Source organism: Pelobates fuscus, chromosome 12, assembly GCF_036172605.1.
Source record: "Pelobates fuscus isolate aPelFus1 chromosome 12, aPelFus1.pri, whole genome shotgun sequence".
NCBI classification, from domain to species: domain Eukaryota; kingdom Metazoa; phylum Chordata; class Amphibia; order Anura; family Pelobatidae; genus Pelobates; species Pelobates fuscus.
Genome location: NC_086328.1, coordinates 13,649,362 through 13,669,015, shown reverse-complemented (window position 1 = coordinate 13,669,015; position 19,654 = coordinate 13,649,362). Strand labels below are relative to the sequence as shown.

Sequence of the window (19,654 nt, the reverse complement as noted above, 5' to 3'; positions counted from 1 at the left end):
GCCATTGTGAAAGGTCATTGTACATTTCTAAACTATTCAGAGAGGTGATATTCGTCGGCCCTTGTCTTACTCTGTGAACGCGTCAGATTGCTGTTATAAAAACTTGTCGAATCCAATGCATGTAGTTACTGTGATCCGCAGAACATGGAGCAAACCAGCCGAGTAGCAGAACATGGAACAGAGGTTCAAGCAATGTTTGGTGCGGAGACTGGGAAAGCAGGTGTGGTGCCACTTGTAGAATGTGAGGTTGCACTCTGCACTGATTTACTGGCATGTTACTCGGCATAACTGTAATGGCGTACGGTCCATGCTATGTCACAGGATACAGTACAATTCAACATTACCTTCAACATTATCTTAAAAGATGAAAATAGCTCTTCTATTATGTTAAGGGAGAGTCTCTCTTCTAGGGATTTTAAACATGATGTTTACTCACCCGTTATATGTATCATGTCTGTCATTGAGGTCTGAAAAAGAAGATTGCACGTATCAGCTGATTTCCAGTGTTTTAATTGTGTAATTTCCAGAGAAGTGAAGATTCCCCTCTAAATTCAGAGATTAAGGGAGCCCTATTATCGTATTCTTTTATATATGTTGTGGATCTCAACAAGGGGCACACTATGTTACGATACTACAAACCAGTTCATTGGGGTCTTGTGGGTGCCATGGAAACCCAAATGCCTGTATGCCACCCCCCATCATAACTTTAAAGGGATTCTATAGTGTAAGGAATACATTCCCTTCCTCACGCCTCCTCCTTTGGCGTAGAATGGGTTAAAAAACCTTTGTGTACTTCCCCGATTTCAGCGCCTATCTTCCTCAGGGCTAGATCAGTGCTCCGCCTCCTCTAATAACATCCGGGGAGGGGGTCCAGCGTCAGTTAGGTGACAAAAAGTCGCCTAGCTTCTAGGAAGTGCCTCTAGAGGCTGTCGTAGTGCTCCCAAAACCTACAATGATTTACACTGCATAACTAAGTGGGACACTGCACCCTGGTCACTTCAATGAGATGAACCGGTATGAGTGACAATAGTGCCCCTTAAATTAAAAAAGGATAACAGCAACAACTACCATTAAAATCTGTGACCACCTTAAATAAACCCCAAATTCATAGCTTGAAAATCACCAATGCTATACTACGGACCAATGAACCCAGTAGTAACCCCATGGATTAGTTGCTGTGGGTGCAATAATTACATTCAGAGTGCATTTATATTAAGGGGTTTCTCCAACCGCAATGACCATTTCAGTGACTTGAAGTGGTCATGGTGCGAGGAGTCAGTATGTGCAGTGTTTCACTAATGCTCGGAAGATCAGCGCTGGAAGTTTAACCTGAAATCCAGATGAGGACATTTTTTTTTGCAGGTTATACAACAAACAAAGGAGTTGGGGGGGATCTTCTTTGTAGTTTCTAAAAGACCATATTGCACAGGAAATATCCTCCTCCCTTCGTTACTTCGTAGAGTAACCTTTTATAGAGCGCTCCAAACACCATAACCACTACAGAGTGCTGTACTGGTTATGGTGTCAGAAGTGACCTCCCTCTCCAATCGTTTTAGAATGGATTGACTTCTCATTTGGGGTCCGCCAAGTGCCTGTCCCAACTTCTACTAACGTCTTCAGGGAGCTCTCTGTTGAGCTACGACCAGCGGTTGGCTAAGAGTGATCAGCTTTTGCACCGCCGGGCTTAGCTCAGGAGGAGCTTCATCTCTAGGTTAGCAGTAGTAGTGACGCCCGGTTGGCTTAGCGCACTTTAGTAGTTATGGTGCTTGGAGTGTTTCTTGACTATTAAAACCAGGGCCTTGTGGGAACTGGAATGTTTCATGGTCATCTGATGCGTTCATAATGCAGTGACCAGACAAGACAGTTTATTCACTGACGGCCTATTTCCTTAATATATTTAGATATAAAGAACTTAAGATAGTGACCATTAAATCAGCATTTGTAACAGCTATTTGCACTTGGCGGCGTCCATGATTGAAAATTTATATTTACCGACAGCTGCCGCCAATCATGCTCTGGAAATGAGTTATTATTATTATTATTATTATTGCCATTTATATAGCGCCAACAGATTCCGTAGCGCTTTACAATATTATGAGAGGGGATTTAACTATAAATAGGACAATTACAAATAAACTTACAGGAACAATGGGTTAAAGAGGACCCTGCTCAATCGAGCTTACAGTCTATAGTTCCTTATTCCTTCACCCTAGCAAATGTTATTAAAGTGTTAATTGAAGGTGAGTGGTGCAGCCGCGTTAGGTAAAATACAAATCCCTCTGTAGCAAGTTTGTGTCCCCTCAATTCTCTGTGTGCGCTGATGTTCACGCAGTGATGGCAGGGCTGTGTGTACAACTGCGCATGCGAAAAAAGCAGGATATTTAATTACTGCATAATGGGGTTTATTCCTTAAACTCCGAATTGCATCGTTTTTGAAATCTGGATTGTAAAATATAGGCAAAAATTAAAGATTTGAAAAATGTCCCCTTTTTCTGCAATCACACACCTGTTTTTTTTTTTTGCCTACAATTTGCTATTTTATTGTAATTCACTACAGTTCACAGTTTAATGAATAAACCCTTAAGGCTTATGGAACAGATAGATTGTGATGACCACAACAAATGTAGGTCTTTAAGGGGTTAAAATAAACAATTCTAGCAGAATTGTGGATTAGAGAACTGAAATTGGGCAAGACAGTGAAGTGCCAGCCCCATATAGGAGGAGAGGAGAATGGGCAATCCCATATAGGAGGTAATTAGAAGAGGAGGTTACCATATAGGAGGAGAGGAGAAGGGGAAAGCCCACAGTAGGAGGAGAGGAGAAGGGGAAAACCCACAGTAGGAGGAGAGGAGAAGGGGAAAGCCCACAGTAGGAGGGGAAGAGGCAGCCCCCTATGGGAGGGGTAGGCTGTGTATATGAGACAGTTCGTGTAGCAGGAAGTTTTATTTCTTCAACCGAGAGTTCTAAATTCTCATCAAGTCTGCACCCAAGGGGCAGTCAGCATGGGGCAGATAGAATGGGCAATGTGGGCCAACGAGCAGGCCTTGGCATCTGGACTGAGTGAGTACCCTCTAACTGCACAGTGTATCTGGGATACCTACAATGTGTTAACCCATTCTGTGCTGTGCACTGCTTTCCATAACTAATGGGTTAATCATTTCATCATAATATCACTTATCTATAGCCTTATTTTACTAAATGATATCAATGAATACGTCTTTATAATGTATTTATTCATAGAGTACCCTGTTATGTGGGGTACTTTTTAAAAGAATAGTGCAGATATTGTAGAAATCTGAGATTTCATTAAATGATCATAGGATATTCATTTATTACTGATATTGTATTTTGTCCACCAGCTTCTCAAGGGTTAATATTCTAGGAATTCCACCTTAAAGCAATAATAATATTAATAATGTAACAATGAATGAGGAAGTGAAACCTGTGTGTTTCACTGCCTCAAAGTACCAAACCCACATATTTACATCATGACAACTGGGGTTCTGTTCTTACATATAATCTTATATCCTGTATATAACCACCCCATGCTTAATGGGTAATGCGCTACCGACTATGTTGGTGCTTTATAAATCATGTTTATTCCTTCCAGATAACCTGGTGTGCCAGCCAGCCTGGGTTTGTAAAGCTGATATTTTACAAGCCTTATTAATGCAGTTTCCAGAACCTATTGAGGTGTAAACAGGGAGTATTAGAATACAGGAACATTTGTTTTAACTTGTTACTTCCTGGTAAGGTGTGATGTAAGTAGGAACATTCTGAGAAAGGATTAATGGCATTTTAGAAGCTTTGTATCCCTTGCTGGCATTGGATTGTCCCCCCTGTGCTAGTACCGGTAAGTATCAAATAATTTCACTTTATAAATGTTAAATTAGAAAGGTAAACGGCAAAGTACCGGTAATGCCATACTGTCCCAGCATTGACATTAGGATTTGTAATTACCGTGCCGCAACACTGCTTTACCTAGTGCTATAATGGCGCAGGGTGCAGCAGTTTAACCCTTGGGGTCCTCCCTCACTATTGCCATTTTTTTTAAGGGTCACTGGTGGTTAGGGGGGGCTTCATTGAGCAGAGCCCATCCTTTTTCACCTTCTGTATCTGTTAACATCATTTTGTATGTAAACTACAATTTCCCTATTGCATAATTGTAAAACGCTACATAATATGTTGGCGCCATGTAATTGCTGCTCCTTATAATAGTGATGGGGACTTTGGGTTTAGGGAGTGTGAATGGTGACTCCCCACAAGCCATAAATACCCCCGAACTATGACAACCTCACACCATAACCACCCCCTAACTATGACAACCTCAAGCCATTACCACCCCCTAACTATGACAACATCAAACCACAAACACCCCCTAACTAGGCTCTAACCATAACCACCCTCAAACTATAAACACCCCCTAACTATGACAACCTCACACCATAAACACCCCCTAACTAGGCTCTAACCATAACCACCCCCTAACTATGACAACCTCAAGCCATAACCACCCCCTAACTATGACATCAAACCACAAACACCCCCTAACTAGGCTCTAACCATAACCACCCTCAAACTATAAACACCCCCAAACTATGACCACCTCAAACCATAAACACCCCTTATCTAGGCTCAAACGATGACCACCCCCTAACTATGACAACCTCAAACCACAAACACCCCCTTACTAGGCTCTAACCATAACCACCCTCAAACTATAAACACCCCCTAACTATGACAACCTCACACCATAAACACCCCCTAACTATGCTCTAACCATAACCACCCCCTAACTATGACAACCTCAAGCCATAACCACCCCCTAACTATGACAACATCAAACCACAAACACCCCCTAACTAGGCTCTAACCATAACCACCCTCAAACTATAAACACCCCCTAACTATGACAACCTCACACCATAAACACCCCCTAACTATGCTCTAACCATAACCACCCCCTAACTATGACAACCTCAAACCCCAAACACCCCCTAACTATGACATCAAACCCCAAACACCCCCTAACTAGGCTCTAACCATAACCACCCTCAAACTATAAACACCCCCAAACTATGACCACCTCAAACCATAAACACCCCTTATCTAGGCTCAAACGATGACCACCCCCTAACTATGACAACCTCAAACCACAAACACCCCCTTACTAGGCTCTAACCATAACCACCCTCAAACTATAAACACCCCCTAACTATGACAACCTCACACCATAAACACCCCCTAACTATGCTCTAACCATAACCACCCCCTAACTATGACAACCTCAAGCCATAACCACCCCCTAACTATGACAACATCAAACCACAAACACCCCCTAACTAGGCTCTAACCATAACCACCCTCAAACTATAAACACCCCCTAACTATGACAACCTCACACCATAAACACCCCCTAACTATGCTCTAACCATAACCACCCCCTAACTATGACAACCTCAAACCCCAAACACCCCCTAACTATGACATCAAACCCCAAACACCCCCTAACTAGGCTCTAACCATAACCACCCTCAAACTATAAACACCCCCAAACTATGACCACCTCAAACCATAAACACCCCTTATCTAGGCTCAAACGATGACCACCCCCTAACTATGACAACCTCAAACCCCAAACACCCCCTAACTATGACATCAAACCCCAAGCACCCCCTAACTAGGCTCTAACCATAACCACCCTCAAACTATAAACACCCCCAAACTATGACCACCTCAAACCTTAAACACCCCTTATCTAGGCTCAAACGATGACCACCCCCTAACTATGACAACCTCAAACCACAAACACCCCCTAACTAGGCTCTAACCAGAACTACCTGCAAACCATAAACACCCCATCTAACTATGACAACCTCAAACCAAGCTTTAACCATAACCACCCTCAAACCATAAACTCCCCCTAACTAGGCTTTAACCATAAACACCCCCTATGCTCTAACCATAACAACTCACTAACCATAAACCCCACCTAACTTTGCCAACCTCAAAACATAAACGTCTCCTAACTATGACAAGCTCTAACCATAACCAACCGCTAACCATAAACACCACCCCCTAACTATGACATGCTCTAACCATAACCAACCGCTAACCATAAACCCCTCCTAACTATGACATGCGCTAACCATAACCAACTGCTAACCATAAACACCTCCTAACTATGACATGCGCTAACCATAACCAACTGCTAACCATAAACACCTCCTAACTATGACAAGCTCTAACCATAACCAACCGCTAACCATAAACACCACCCCCTAACTATGACATGCGCTAACCATAAACCCCTCCTAACTATGACATGCGCTAACCATAACCAACCGCTAACCATAAACCCCTCCTAACTATGACATGCGCTAACCATAACCAACCGCTAACCATAAACCCCTCCTAACTATGACATGCGCTAACCATAACCAACCGCTAACCATAAACCCCTCCTAACTATGACATGCGCTAACCATAACCAACCGCTAACCATAAACTCCTCCTAACTATGACATGCTCTAACCATAACCAACCGCTAACCATAAACCCCTCCTAACTATGACATGCTCTAACCATAACCAACCGCTAACCATAAACCCCTCCTAACTATGACATGCTCTAACCATAACCAACCGCTAACCATAAACCCCTCCTAACTATGACATGCTCTAACCATAACCAACCGCTAACCATAAACCCCTCCTAACTATGACATGCGCTAACCATAACCAACCGCTAACCATAAACACCACCCCCTAACTATGACATGCTCTAACCATAACCAACCGCTAACCATAAACCCCTCCTAACTATGACATGCTCTAACCATAACCAACCGCTAACCATAAACCCCTCCTAACTATGACATGCTCTAACCATAACCAACCGCTAACCATAAACCCCTCCTAACTATGACATGCGCTAACCGTAACCAACCGCTAACCATAAACCCCTCCTAACTATGACATGCGCTAACCATAACCAACCGCTAACCATAAACCCCTCCTAACTATGACATGCGCTAACCATAACCAACCGCTAACCATAAACACCTCCTAACTATGACATGCTCTAACCATAACCAACCGCTAACCATAAACCCCTCCTAACTATGACATGCTCTAACCATAACCAACCGCTAACCATAAACCCCTCCTAACTATGACATGCTCTAACCATAACCAACCGCTAACCATAAACCCCTCCTAACTATGACATGCTCTAACCATAACCAACCGCTAACCATAAACCCCTCCTAACTATGACATGCGCTAACCATAACCAACCGCTAACCATAAACACCACCCCCTAACTATGACATGCTCTAACCATAACCAACCGCTAACCATAAACCCCTCCTAACTATGACATGCGCTAACCATAACCAACCGCTAACCATAAACACCACCCCCTAACTATGACATGCTCTAACCATAACCAACCGCTAACCATAAACACCACCCCCTAACTATGACATGCTCTAACCATAACCAACCGCTAACCATAAACCCCTCCTAACTATGACATGCGCTAACCATAACCAACCGCTAACCATAAACCCCTCCTAACTATGACATGCTCTAACCATAACCAACCGCTAACCATAAACCCCTCCTAACTATGATAACCTCTTACCATAACCAACCGCTAACCATAAACCCCTCCTAACTATGATAACCTCTTACCATAACCAACCGCTAACCATAAACACCTCCTAACTATGATAACCTCTTACCATAAGACTCCATATTCTACATAGATATAATTTAGCTTGATTGTATTACTGACTACCCAGCTCTTTCTTGCCCCCCCCCCCTAACCTTTACCCTTGGTGTAATCTGTATATGTTGTTTTATACACCCAGTCCCCAATCCGAACGTAGTCTGGGTGATTTGTAACGCCACTGAAACACTATGTCCCCCTTTTTAATGTCCCTCATTGCCCATCATGCTCATCTAGCATATAGACCTCATGTCAAAATAACGTAGTTGGAAAAAATACCCCAAAAGTTTACTTCCTCTTAAATGTTGCAGTTTGGCTTTAATTCCCCACAGTTCTCAATTTAGTGAATATTCCCCCAGACGATGTAACTGAATCATTTCACATCTCATTGCACAGTAAGGGGTTAGCACTGTCTTACGCTCCAGTGGGCGAAATGCTCGCTTGGTGACCGTTTGCTTGGGCAATTCCTGATTTGCAAGACAGCCGGCTAGTTCAGCTTTCAGGAGGGAAGTGGGGAGAGGTCTGGGTTGCTGCAGAGAATCTCTTGAAGCAATATCCTGACACATAGTGATTGCTCAAAAGTAACATTTCAGTGGAAGAAGGGAAGGCATGTTTGGAAATGTAACTTCTGCTTTAACTGTTAAGTTTTCACAGTGAATTTAAAAGTTTCAGCCCCTAATATCCTTCTCACCCCACTACCCGAAAGGGCTTCTTGCATTGAGCTTATTGATAGTGTTTTGGTTATATTTCCAATGAGCAATCCAACTGCCATCTTGGATCGACAAACCATTAGATTATTTTGGTGAAAGTTGTGTTGTGTGCCTTGTGCTGAACATGGAATAATTTAACCTTATTGATTGCTATACAATACCACATGTTGTTGTACCCCCCTCCCAGCATTGTAAGGTTTGATAAAGCGGGGTGGCAGTGGGGCCATGCTAGTGCCTTACAGGGAGTGGAAAGGGAACATGTCATTGGTAGGATACACCCGTACCAAGTATGGTGATATCTATGGAGTTCAACATTTTTACATCATTGCACCTAACTTGTTCATATGTCTAACAAAGTGATGTCTAGCTTTAAGGACAGATGAGCATCTTGGGTAGTGCAGAAACACCTGGGGTGTATATCTATGGGTGCTCCAACACAATGTATGGGTCTTTCTATATGCAAAGCCCAACTAATGTCTTTTAAAGCTGCTCTGTCACTTTTCAGTATTTCATGAATATATAATTTTTACAAAATACTGATCCTGACTGTGTTTGAATTTCATTGACACTCTAACGCAATCCAAAGATACCATAAACTAAGTAGTAGGACAAGCCTGAAGTTGACAAAAGTTATTAAAAGGCGGAGTTTTGCCGCCAACTATTGTCCTGTGGGATGCCGTCATCGTCTCGCTTATCACTGGGATTGGATCTTGTTTTTGAACATTAAAATGTCTTCTGATCCCTTTGTGCACCGTTACTGTGTTCGTATAATAGAAATGTCAGAATTTCAATATAAAGGTATTGAATAACTATATTGTCAGCTCTGTAGCAAGAGCATGATGTTCATTGTATGACCTATTGCTCTGTCTTTGCAGTTATCATTTTGAAGGTATAAATTGTAAGCTCTGAGGGCATGGGTCGGCTGTCTCATTTATGAATAATTAATTTTTTTTTCTCTCTCTCATTTTGCAGTTTACATGGCAGGAGGCATCGTGGCAGTCGCCGGACAGTTTAAAAACTGGCAGTTTGGTGCTTATGGAATGTATCCTTTGTGAAATATAGTAAATATTGTAGGTGACCCCAGGTATTCCAGCTGTTTGAGAGTTATCGGAGATGTAGTCACAACGTATCATTGGAATTATAGTCCCAGACAGTCATCGTTCACAGAAATTAAGAAAGATGCCAATTGGAAATCTCTATGAGCACACTATTTGTTGTTTTTATAGGATAATATTGCTATATTTATTCCAGTTCCTTCTCCCTTATTTTTGTTAATGGGTTACTCACTAAACTGTGAATTGCCAGGGCTTCGCCAGGCACATTTCAGGCCACAATAACTGACTGGGGGAAAAAGTGGATGTGGTGTGAACAATTATTTTAATGTGGCTATTTTGATCCCAAAATGTAAAAAGGGCAACTTCATAGGAACTCCCCAACAATTCTAAATAACTCCTAACACACCTTACATACATGCATTATTAGTCTGCTATTTGAAGACTTGTGTCTTTAAATATGAAGTTACCTTTATACTTTAGCACAAATGTCAAGCACACACCAATGCTCTTATAAATACTATTAATAGTTATTTGTGGTATGATCTCCCGGTCTATATCTCATAGCTTTCTAACTGTAAGTAAAACACTATATGGAGTTACTGTGCAGCGGGGGCTGGGATAATTCTAATAAGCCCATAGATCATTTCTGTTGGTACCATTACCACCCAAAAGCTGTTAATCAGGTGAGCCATGAAAGTAGTTTTTATTTATTTAGAAACCTTTCTTTATTTTGGTATTCTAGTTGTCGAGGTAATGCAATTTTGTATTTTGAATTGTCGCCACCAATTGTTTATTTTGCATCCATCTCTTATCTGTTCATCATTTACACCCCAAAAACAAACACAAATAATACAGAGGAATTTCCAACCCAATGCAGTCATTGTTCTTGGCGGTTACTGTTTGGAGGAGTTCCAGAATATCTGTAATGACCTCTTCCTCTGTGTCAGTGACCTTCTCTATTTTTTTTTTTTTTTGCCCCGGGGCCAAAATGTGCTCACTCTGGACAAACTTCCTTTCTTCTGATAGGGGAAGTTTTGTTTTTTGCCAATCTAATTATTTCATTTACTAGGCCAAGGTGCCAATTAGAGAACTAATCAGACCACTGCCGAGAAATCTCTAATTATTCATCTTCAAAGAATGCAGGTCTATTTATAGCGGCAGAATGACAATGGTGTTAATCATAGCTCATTAGCATTATCTCCAGCCGTAACTCAGAATATTATTATAATTATTCTCGTATGCTCCAGTATTACACAGCTTACTATCACTTTAAATCTGGTGGGAAGAATTTTTTTTATTGATATAAGAACTGTGAACATAGTTTAATGCAAATATCTGTGGTCTGCAATGCAGCCTTCAAAGTCCAGAATGCCATGCTTTAAACACTTAAACGCAAATGAATTGTTTGTTTGAGTATAATTATGTTTAAAGGAACACTATGGGATCACTATAGTGTTCTACTCACTTTTTGGGGTCCTCTTAAATGCTGCAAAAAAAACCCACAAAACTTTTACTCTTTTTTTTTTTTTTGATCCAGTTTTGATCTTCCTCCAGCAAATTCATGCTGACTCCTCTTTGTCTTCTCATCCAGTCTAGTGCTTCTCATAGAGAAGCATTGAGGATGAGAAGTGCATGCGTGGTCAATCACTGTACTCTTTAAATAAAATGCCCTTTTGTGAGAAGCATTGATTGAGGTATCGAGTGTGACTGTGATTGAGATGAAGTGGTCTGGGTCACTTTGACCAAAATGAATCGCGAAACTGGTACATTTGGATGAGGTCACATGTGATCCAATTCATATGTGCCCCTTTTACTCTCCCCTTACCCAGCGGGGCATGCAAATTCCAAACTTGTAGGAGTTCAGACTGAAAGAATTCAACTGCACAGTCTAGATCTGGGATAAAGTTTAATCAGTGCCATGGGAGATTCTTTATGTCATTTAGAAAGGATTCAAGATTACAATTTTTTTTTTTTTAAGGACTTGGTGACTTTAACCTTGGGGGAGGATTTAGTAGCATGGGATCTTAATTGTGCCAGAAAGGAAATCAAAGGTGGCATAAAAAAAAAAAAAAAATAAATAAATAAATATATATATATATATATATATATATAATTTTGTTTTTATATTGTGTGTGTCCTGATCAGTTAGCTGTGCTATGTCCCGGCAGTTAGCTGCCTGCGCAGTGGGTTATTATGTCCGGGGCAGCTAGCTGCGCCGTGCGTTATTATGTCCGGGGCAGTTGGCTGTGGACCAGTGAGATGAGCCAGAGTCATTAACTCAATGTTGTGAATCATAGTAGATCTAACCAGAAAGGAAACTTTGGACTAAACTCAATACAAAAACTTCCTTGACGTCTACTCCCAGTGCTGCTGGAGTCTTTATTTCTCTTTTGGAATACCCCCGAAGTAAGCGAAAGAAGGGATCTACAATAGAAAGATGGTAACTTTTTTTTTGTTTTATTAACTCTCACAGAGAAGGAGGCATTTTTTTTAACATGCAGGGTTATTCAATTAAGTGAGAATTCAACGTGAATTTAAAGTCAATCAAGATAGTCTTTGATCCATGGAATAAATGGTACTGTCTGTTCTCTCTCTTACAGCGGTCAGTATGCCATCACTCCTGTTGTGAAGGTATTTGGCCCACTCACACGGAACTACTATGTGCGTGCTATACTGCACGCAGGGTAAGTAAGGTGTATTTTATTTACCTATTTTCTTAATTTATTTTTTTTTATGAAAAGAACTCCTGATTCATTGGAGCAAAATAAATAATGTCACAAACTCCTAGCAATGCTTGATGGTCTTCTACCAATTACAAAGAGAAGTTGATGAAAGCTGCCTTTTTAACGTAGTTCAAGCCAAGATGTATATTTTGTTAAAGGGTAACTCCAAGTGGGACATTCCTTATGGACATAGGACCTTTAAAATCTGGTTTGTGATGGATTATTACGCCATTGGTTCTCTAGTGATAAACCAATCACACATGTAATAAAATTGAAAAGGCTTATTTAACGTTGTAGTTGCTTTAAATTAAGTGGTATACATCTCTACATCCTCCCCCAAAATAGCATGGTTTCTGGTGTTTCCCTCACTAACTCTTTCTATGTAAGTGGATTAAAAACCAACAGATTTATGTGCAGGTTAAATAAAACTTTAAGCGATTTAATATTGTAGTATCTTTGCTTTTCCAACAGCTTGGCAGTGCCTGGCGGGTTCCTCCTGGCGACTATCTTGGGCACCGTGTGCCTTGGCATTGCCAGCATCATCTACTTACTGGTGAGTACAAGTGGGAGGAAAAAAAAAAAGTTTTAATTTGTGCATGTCACAAAAACAACTAAAAATGAACATAAACCAGCCAATCTATGGAAGTTTTCACCCAAAGGCTGTTATACAAGGCACTTGGGGTTCAAACCCATGGAGTGTAAAACGGTAAAAGGAAAAGAGGTGTACTACGGAGCCTTACAGGCTGTCAGATCTAATGTGAATACCCAGTGATGTATTTAGGATTTTGGCTTGTCCAGGCCCTGTTGGGTCTACACGCTCCTCCTTCAACCTTCATACTGACACTAACACAAACCTCTTACAGTGTGTGTATATAAAACGTATGGGAGTAATATCCGTATATGTATTTATGAAGGTTCTTTATGGCAATTAATTAAATTGACACTACATGTCTTTAACCCCTTAAAGGACCACTATAGTGCCAGGAAAACATACTTGTTTTCCTGGCACTATAGTGCCCTAAGGGTGCCCCCACCCTCAGGGGCCCCCTCCCGCCGGCTCTGGGGAGAGGAAGAAGTTAAAATCTTACCTTTCTCCAGCGCCGGGCGGGGAGCTCTCCTCTTCCTCTTCGGCTGCATGCGCGGCAGGAGCTGCGCGTGCATTCAGCCAGTCTCATAGGAAAGCATTCATAATGCTTTCCTATGGACGCTGGTGTCTTCTCACTGTGATTTTCACAGTGAGAAGCACGCAAGTGCCTCTAGCGGCTGTCAAGAGACAGCCACTGGAGGCTGGATTAACCCTAACACAAACATAGCCGTTTCTCTGAAACTGCTATGTTTATAGAAAAATGGGTTAATCCTAGATGGACCTGGCACCCAGACCACTTCATTAAGTTGAAGTGGTCTGCGTGCCTATAGTGCTCCTTTAAGGACACATGACATGTCATGATTCCCTTTTATTCCAGAACTTTGGTCCTTAAGGGGTTAAACTCCACTCCCCATGCTGCTCATCCAGCCCCCAGTAAAATCATATTTCATAGACATCTGGTGTGCAGAAGTTGGCCATTGCTCTATTAGTTTAAGACAGAGGAGTGACAAGAGCAGCACTGCAGATGTTGTGATCTACATCTTCCCTTATGCCGTATCAGCATTCTGTTAGTAAGAGTATTATGGGAGATGTAGTGTTGAAGGTTGCCTACCCCTGAACTAGGGAATGAGATACTAATGGAATAATATATGTGGGTTCCACCATACCATGAACCCCTGCAACATAAAGTGAAAAAACACACACACACACACTCACCACCCCCCACTCTCCCCTGGACTAATGTTTGGAATGCTTTTGTTAAAACCATAGGCAGCTATACGAGGGGAGGAGTGGCGCCCAATTGAAATGAAACCGGAGACAAAGCCAAGAATTGCCGAAACAATAAAACGACCTCCTGAAAATCCACCCCCTCGCCCACCACCAGAGGTGCGGAGGAAGCAGGTGGATGAAGGTGCAGCAGGTGTTGGATATAGCAACCCTATTCCAGTCGGTGATGACGTATGACATTCTCAATAAATGAGGTCTACCCTGGCAAAATCTCCCCTACCTCTGCCATACACACCCTAGAGACATTTGCAGAAAATTACAGACCTCATGGTCTACTCAATAATCTGTTACTATATCTCACCAGCTTTCTTCTGGTCTATCCAAATTGATGACCCTGAGCACGGGTCTGTAGACCTTCTGTTCTCTCTACAGTGGTCAGCTCCAGCCTTTTGAGAGGTAACCGGTGGTTGCGCAAGAAGCCACAGTAGTGCATTCCTCCTCTTGACCCCCAAAAGGAATTGAATCTACAAGGTATATAATAATATTATACTCTACTTCCTTATTTATCACAATAGAACTTCCTGAAAACAGACAGACCTTTCCAGGTTCTATGATGCAAGTTATTTCCTAGATTTCTGTAGTATATATATTAGCAATTCTAAAATAAATCTGTGTCCTGCCGTTCCACTTTACAAAGACATTCTTTTTTTAGAGTTGGATAAGCTAATGCCACAAAGACCACCTGGGGCTTATGTTTTAATAATATTGCTGCTTTAGCAAATGTGTGCCCACTAATAGGTCAATTATTTATATATATTTTCACCTAGTGTAATTGTGAATACCTACTCTTACTCTTGATTTAGCGGTAATAGAAGATCATTGGCTATGCTGGCTGTCAATCAAAATGTGGTCAAACTAAGCCATCTAAACATATTGTGGTGGGTTGTACAAATAGCACATGGACACAATGGTCCTCTTTGATTTAAAGAGTATGGGTTTGCATGGTCTATTTCCCCCACCTCTCGCCATGTCACTTAATACTTACTCTGCGTCTCCATGAGTTGTGCGGATTGGAGGAACACACGGATTGGAGTGTCTACTTAAAGAGTGCTTGCAAAATGAAGGAGGTTGTACAAGTGAATAATTTCTTTGCTATACAAAATTGCTTTAATAATAAAAGTTTAAATTACACCCGAGTGTCCATTGACTTGGTGCAACTTTCTTTGTTTCATGTCCGTGAGATCACTTTGCTCTCTCAAATGCTGCTTCATCACCTTTATGTTCATTGTGAGTTCCATGTTCCTCAGGGTCACGATGTCAAGGGCATGATTGTTCAGGTGGGTCTCCATATTGTATCTTGCAATAGATATTTCATCAAGTAGTCACCCTATATTGATGATTGATGCCCAAATCACACACCTTCCTTCAGGTGGGTCACCGTGTCATTTCATGGAGGGAATTTGTTTATTTTCTAAATTGTATTCTCCGCTCACTGGAGTGCAAAAATAATCTGAAAACATGACATAGGCCTAGTGATATTATCAACAACACACAAAAGAAACTGCACTTTAAGTTAGATTCTAATTCTAGTAAATATTAGGCCTTTGGTACCGGCATTAAAACATAATAATATGCATAAATTATTTGCTGTCAATTTGAATAATTCGTATGGGTATTGCATCCTCTGCCACAACTCATGAACATAAAGATTTGCAGGTTTATTTACAAAAGTAAGAATTGTTGGTAGAAAAGTGAATTTCAACCTTAGTCACAATAGCCGACCTGGAAACATTCTGCAAATCCGGTATGCTTGTAATTCGGCTATTTTGGTCTTACATTTGAAATTCACTTTGAATTTACAACAATTCTCTTATTTACTTTTAGCACATAATCCTATATGTATTACTATTTTAAGCCACTGATTTAGACAGGATTATACACTGCGTGAAATGTTGAGAACTCAAAGTGCATTTTGTTCGTGGTTTAAGCTCTTGTCCCAAAATTTTTAATTATGTTTGAATTCTCAGCAATTCTCACAGGTATACCTCTTTACGAACAGACTCCTTGATGCCGGTGAAGGGAAGCAGGTTTATCACTCCAAACACTTTGACTGTCTTCCATTATGCTTTGGAGCTCTACATAACGTTTATGTAACGTGGTTGCATAAGGACCAATTTTATCCTTACTGTAAGATTTAGGGAGGGTTGAAGGTTAATTGGCTTCTCTGTAATACCTCCTCACCAGTGGCATAGCTTCTATTTATTGTGTGTATGTGACCGAAAGTTTCTGTGGGCAAATCACAGATCCCAGACAGATATCCAATAAATTCTATATTGGTAACTGATCGAAGAAGAATTGTTTCACTGAACCTAAAATGTGTCCTCTGATTGGAAACCAATCACATGCTATACTGTGTCAGTTCAGCTAGGATAGCAATCAATGAGAGGAAACCGGGACAACGACACAGGTGTGCTACATCGCCAGGTAATATATGTATATCAAAACCACTAGACGGAGCACCACATCAAATAAGGCTGTATTGAACCTAGAATGCTCTAAGAATGATTTACAGAGTTATTCAATATTGTGTGAATTTTCAGGTTTTCAAAGTACATTTTTAATTTTAGACCAAAATAAAGTGAAAATATAGCTGAATTTTTGCGTTGGCCACACTTTACCGAGTTATTCACCAAACTCTGAATTGTAGTGAAACAAAAAAATATACTTAAAGAAACATTGTACACACGATAACAAACTCATCTAAATTAAGTAGTTGTTGTAGTGCTTAGAAAAGAAACACACTCTCCCCTCACCCCCCGATTAAATGATTTTAACAATTAGAAGGCTTGGAAGCACGGCTACAAGCCATGCCTTCCACCCCTATGGATAGGAGATCCGGGACTCCCCAGCTCTCATACCCTAGCATACTGTGATGTCAGACGCGCACGTGTAGTGACGTCACAATCAGTGGTGTATCTTGGTTTTGTGCTGCCCTAGGCAGGACAAAACTCAGACCCCCCCCCCCGCGTGCGCCACCCCCACCCAACCCTTCCCCCCTGCCCCGCCTTCTAAATACACACACATTCACTGACAGATACGCATACACTAGCTAACAGACACACACAGTCGGACACACACACACTAAAAGACACACACAGTGAGACACACACTAACAAACACACACAGTCGGACACACACACTAACAAACACACACAGTCGGACACACACACACTAACAAACACACAGTCGGACACACACTAACAAACACACACAGTCGGACACACACACACTAACAGACACACACAGTGAGACACACACTAACAAACAGACACAGTCGGACACACACACACTAACAGACACACACAGTCGGGGACACACACACTAACAGACACACACAGTCGGACACACACACACTAACAGACACACACAGTGAGACACACACTGTCGGACACACACACACTAACAGACACACACACACACAGTCACAGACACACACTAACAGACACACACACACACTAACACACACAGTCACAGACACACACACACTAACACACACAGTCACAGACACTAACAGAGACACACACACACACACTAACTAACAGACACACACACACTATCAGACACACACAGTCAGAGACACACACACACTCACATTAACACATTTTTTTTTATTTACCCCCCCCCCCGCCTCCTTACCTTTCGGAATGCTGGGGGTGGGGGGGTTCTCCCATTCCCTGGTGGTCCAGTGGCTGCAGGGCGGCACTGGCGGGCAGGCTGGGCGGCCGGCAAGGGAGCTCTTCCCCTGAGCTCTCTGCTCAGCTCCCTCGCGCGCCGCCCGCAGAGTGAGGCTGGGAGGCGGAGCCGGAATATGACGTCATATTCCGGCTCCCAGTCTCACTCTGCGGGCGGCGTGCGAGGGAGCTGAGCAGAGAGCTCAGGGGAAGAGCTCCCTCGCCGGCCGCCCAGCAACCAGCAACCAGCCCAGCATGTCTGTTAGCCGCAAGGCTAACAAGACATTTGCCTTGGGCATTTGGGGGCGGCGTTTTTTGCGGCTAATACGCCCCTGGTCACAATCAGTCATAATCATTGCATGCAATGAAGGTCTCATAGGGAGACTGAAACGTTGCCTTCTATCTTCTTGATCCAATAAAGCTGCTGAATTGAAGTCATTGTGTGCCCAGCCTACATTTGTATTATGGCAGAATCATAAGCTCATCATGGCGAGCTCCAAGCATGTGCCTGTGGTCCTCAATGCTCCTCTATAAGGAGCATTTGATCAGACTGTCATCCTGAATATACCCATCCAGGATGACCGCACACTAGGAGCAGGCCGCTACAGCGCTGAGAAAGATTTGGCGTTGGAAAGAAGGTGAGTAAGTAGTTATTAATTTTGTCCCGTTTATTTTAATTTTCAAAGTTTAGACAGGAAGCGGCCCAGAAACTAACAAGGAAAATTAAACCTATAGTATAAGGAATCCAGCGTCCCTTTAAAAATGGCCCTTAAAACGCAGGTTTTTTGTAATTTTTTTAATACGGATTCCTAAATCACAATAATCCACTTTTGGATAAAACTTTGCACTGAGGATTTGTCCTTGTTGCTTTTCTACACAACGTATTTAAAGGAAAACTATAGTGCCAAGAAAACAAAGTTGTTTGTTGTAGCTCCCTATAGTGCCCCCCTCCGTCAAGGCATCTTCCCACCCCCCTGTAGTGCAGAAGGGGATACAACCCCTTTTGACACTTACCTGAGTACAGCACCGACATCCATTGGTGCTGGTTCATACCACGCAGACGTCAGCCAGCGGGGGAGACCTATGCGCATGCGCGGATATGTCAGCACTCACATTAAAGCTTCCCCCATAGGAAAGCATTATATAATGCTTTCCTATTGGGTTTTGGGTGACGCTGGATTACCTCATACACAGCGTGAGTACGTCCAGCGTCACTTAGAGAACCAAAATTTGCCTAGCGACCCGGAATTCCCTCTAGTGGCTGTCTGGTAGAGAGCCGTTAGAGGAGGAATTAACCCACTTAAGTATTTATTGCAGCTTATTGAAATTGAAATTAAGGGACCAGGGACACTGCACCCACACCACTCAGTTTCTCTTTAATGGGCCTATAGTGTCCCTTTAATGGGACATTGTCCAGCATTGACAGGAAGTAAGCACTGGGCAAACATGGTGTGAATCTTCAATACTGGCAGAGGACAGTTCTACAGGTAATGGAGCTCCACCAGAAACAGGACAATAATACAGAAAGCTGAACAGAATGAATGGTTACTGCTGCTTTAAACAGGGACAGCTCCCAGCCAGGCCTGGTAATACTATAAGGCCTGGGCCTAAATAAACTAAGCCCATAGTGCTGGACAGATCCAGGGCCCCTGACCTGCATTTATAATAATAATAATTAATAATAATTAATAATAATATATACATCAGCTATTCAGTGGGCTGGTTTGTTTTAAGGAACACCAACTATGCATGCAAGTCCCTGATGGCCTGTTCGCTGACGTCATCAGTGCCCGCCCTAGAGGCTCCTGGTGATGACATCACAGGCATGGTGCTGGCATGGGAGGACAAAGCAGGAAGGGATGTCCAGGTACTTTATATAATAACAATA

General features: G+C 42.1%; 1 protein-coding gene across 1 annotated transcript; it reads left to right on the top strand.

The window, feature by feature from the left end:
- The first annotated feature begins 2,871 nt into the window (after positions 1-2,871).
- LOC134579289 (cytochrome b-245 light chain) lies at positions 2,872-15,231 on the top strand. The gene is made up of 6 exons (XM_063438515.1): positions 2,872-3,060; positions 9,417-9,486; positions 11,865-11,939; positions 12,100-12,183; positions 12,694-12,775; positions 14,078-15,231. Exons 1-6 carry the CDS (start codon positions 3,003-3,005, stop codon positions 14,270-14,272), a joined length of 564 nt encoding a protein of 187 aa, XP_063294585.1. The 5' UTR covers positions 2,872-3,002; the 3' UTR covers positions 14,273-15,231.
- Positions 15,232-19,654: the final 4,423 nt, after the last annotated feature.

Bases quoted from the DNA above. Each gene is read 5' to 3' on its own strand.
- LOC134579289 (XM_063438515.1), top strand. From the start codon at position 3,003: ATGGGGCAGATAGAATGGGCAATGTGGGCCAACGAGCAGGCCTTGGCA. The intron at 3,061-9,416 runs GTGAGTACCCTC...CTCATTTTGCAG, and splicing joins GGCCTTGGCATCTGGACTGA to TTTACATGGCAGGAGGCATC. The intron at 12,776-14,077 runs GTGAGTACAAGT...TTAAAACCATAG, and splicing joins CCAGCATCATCTACTTACTG to GCAGCTATACGAGGGGAGGA.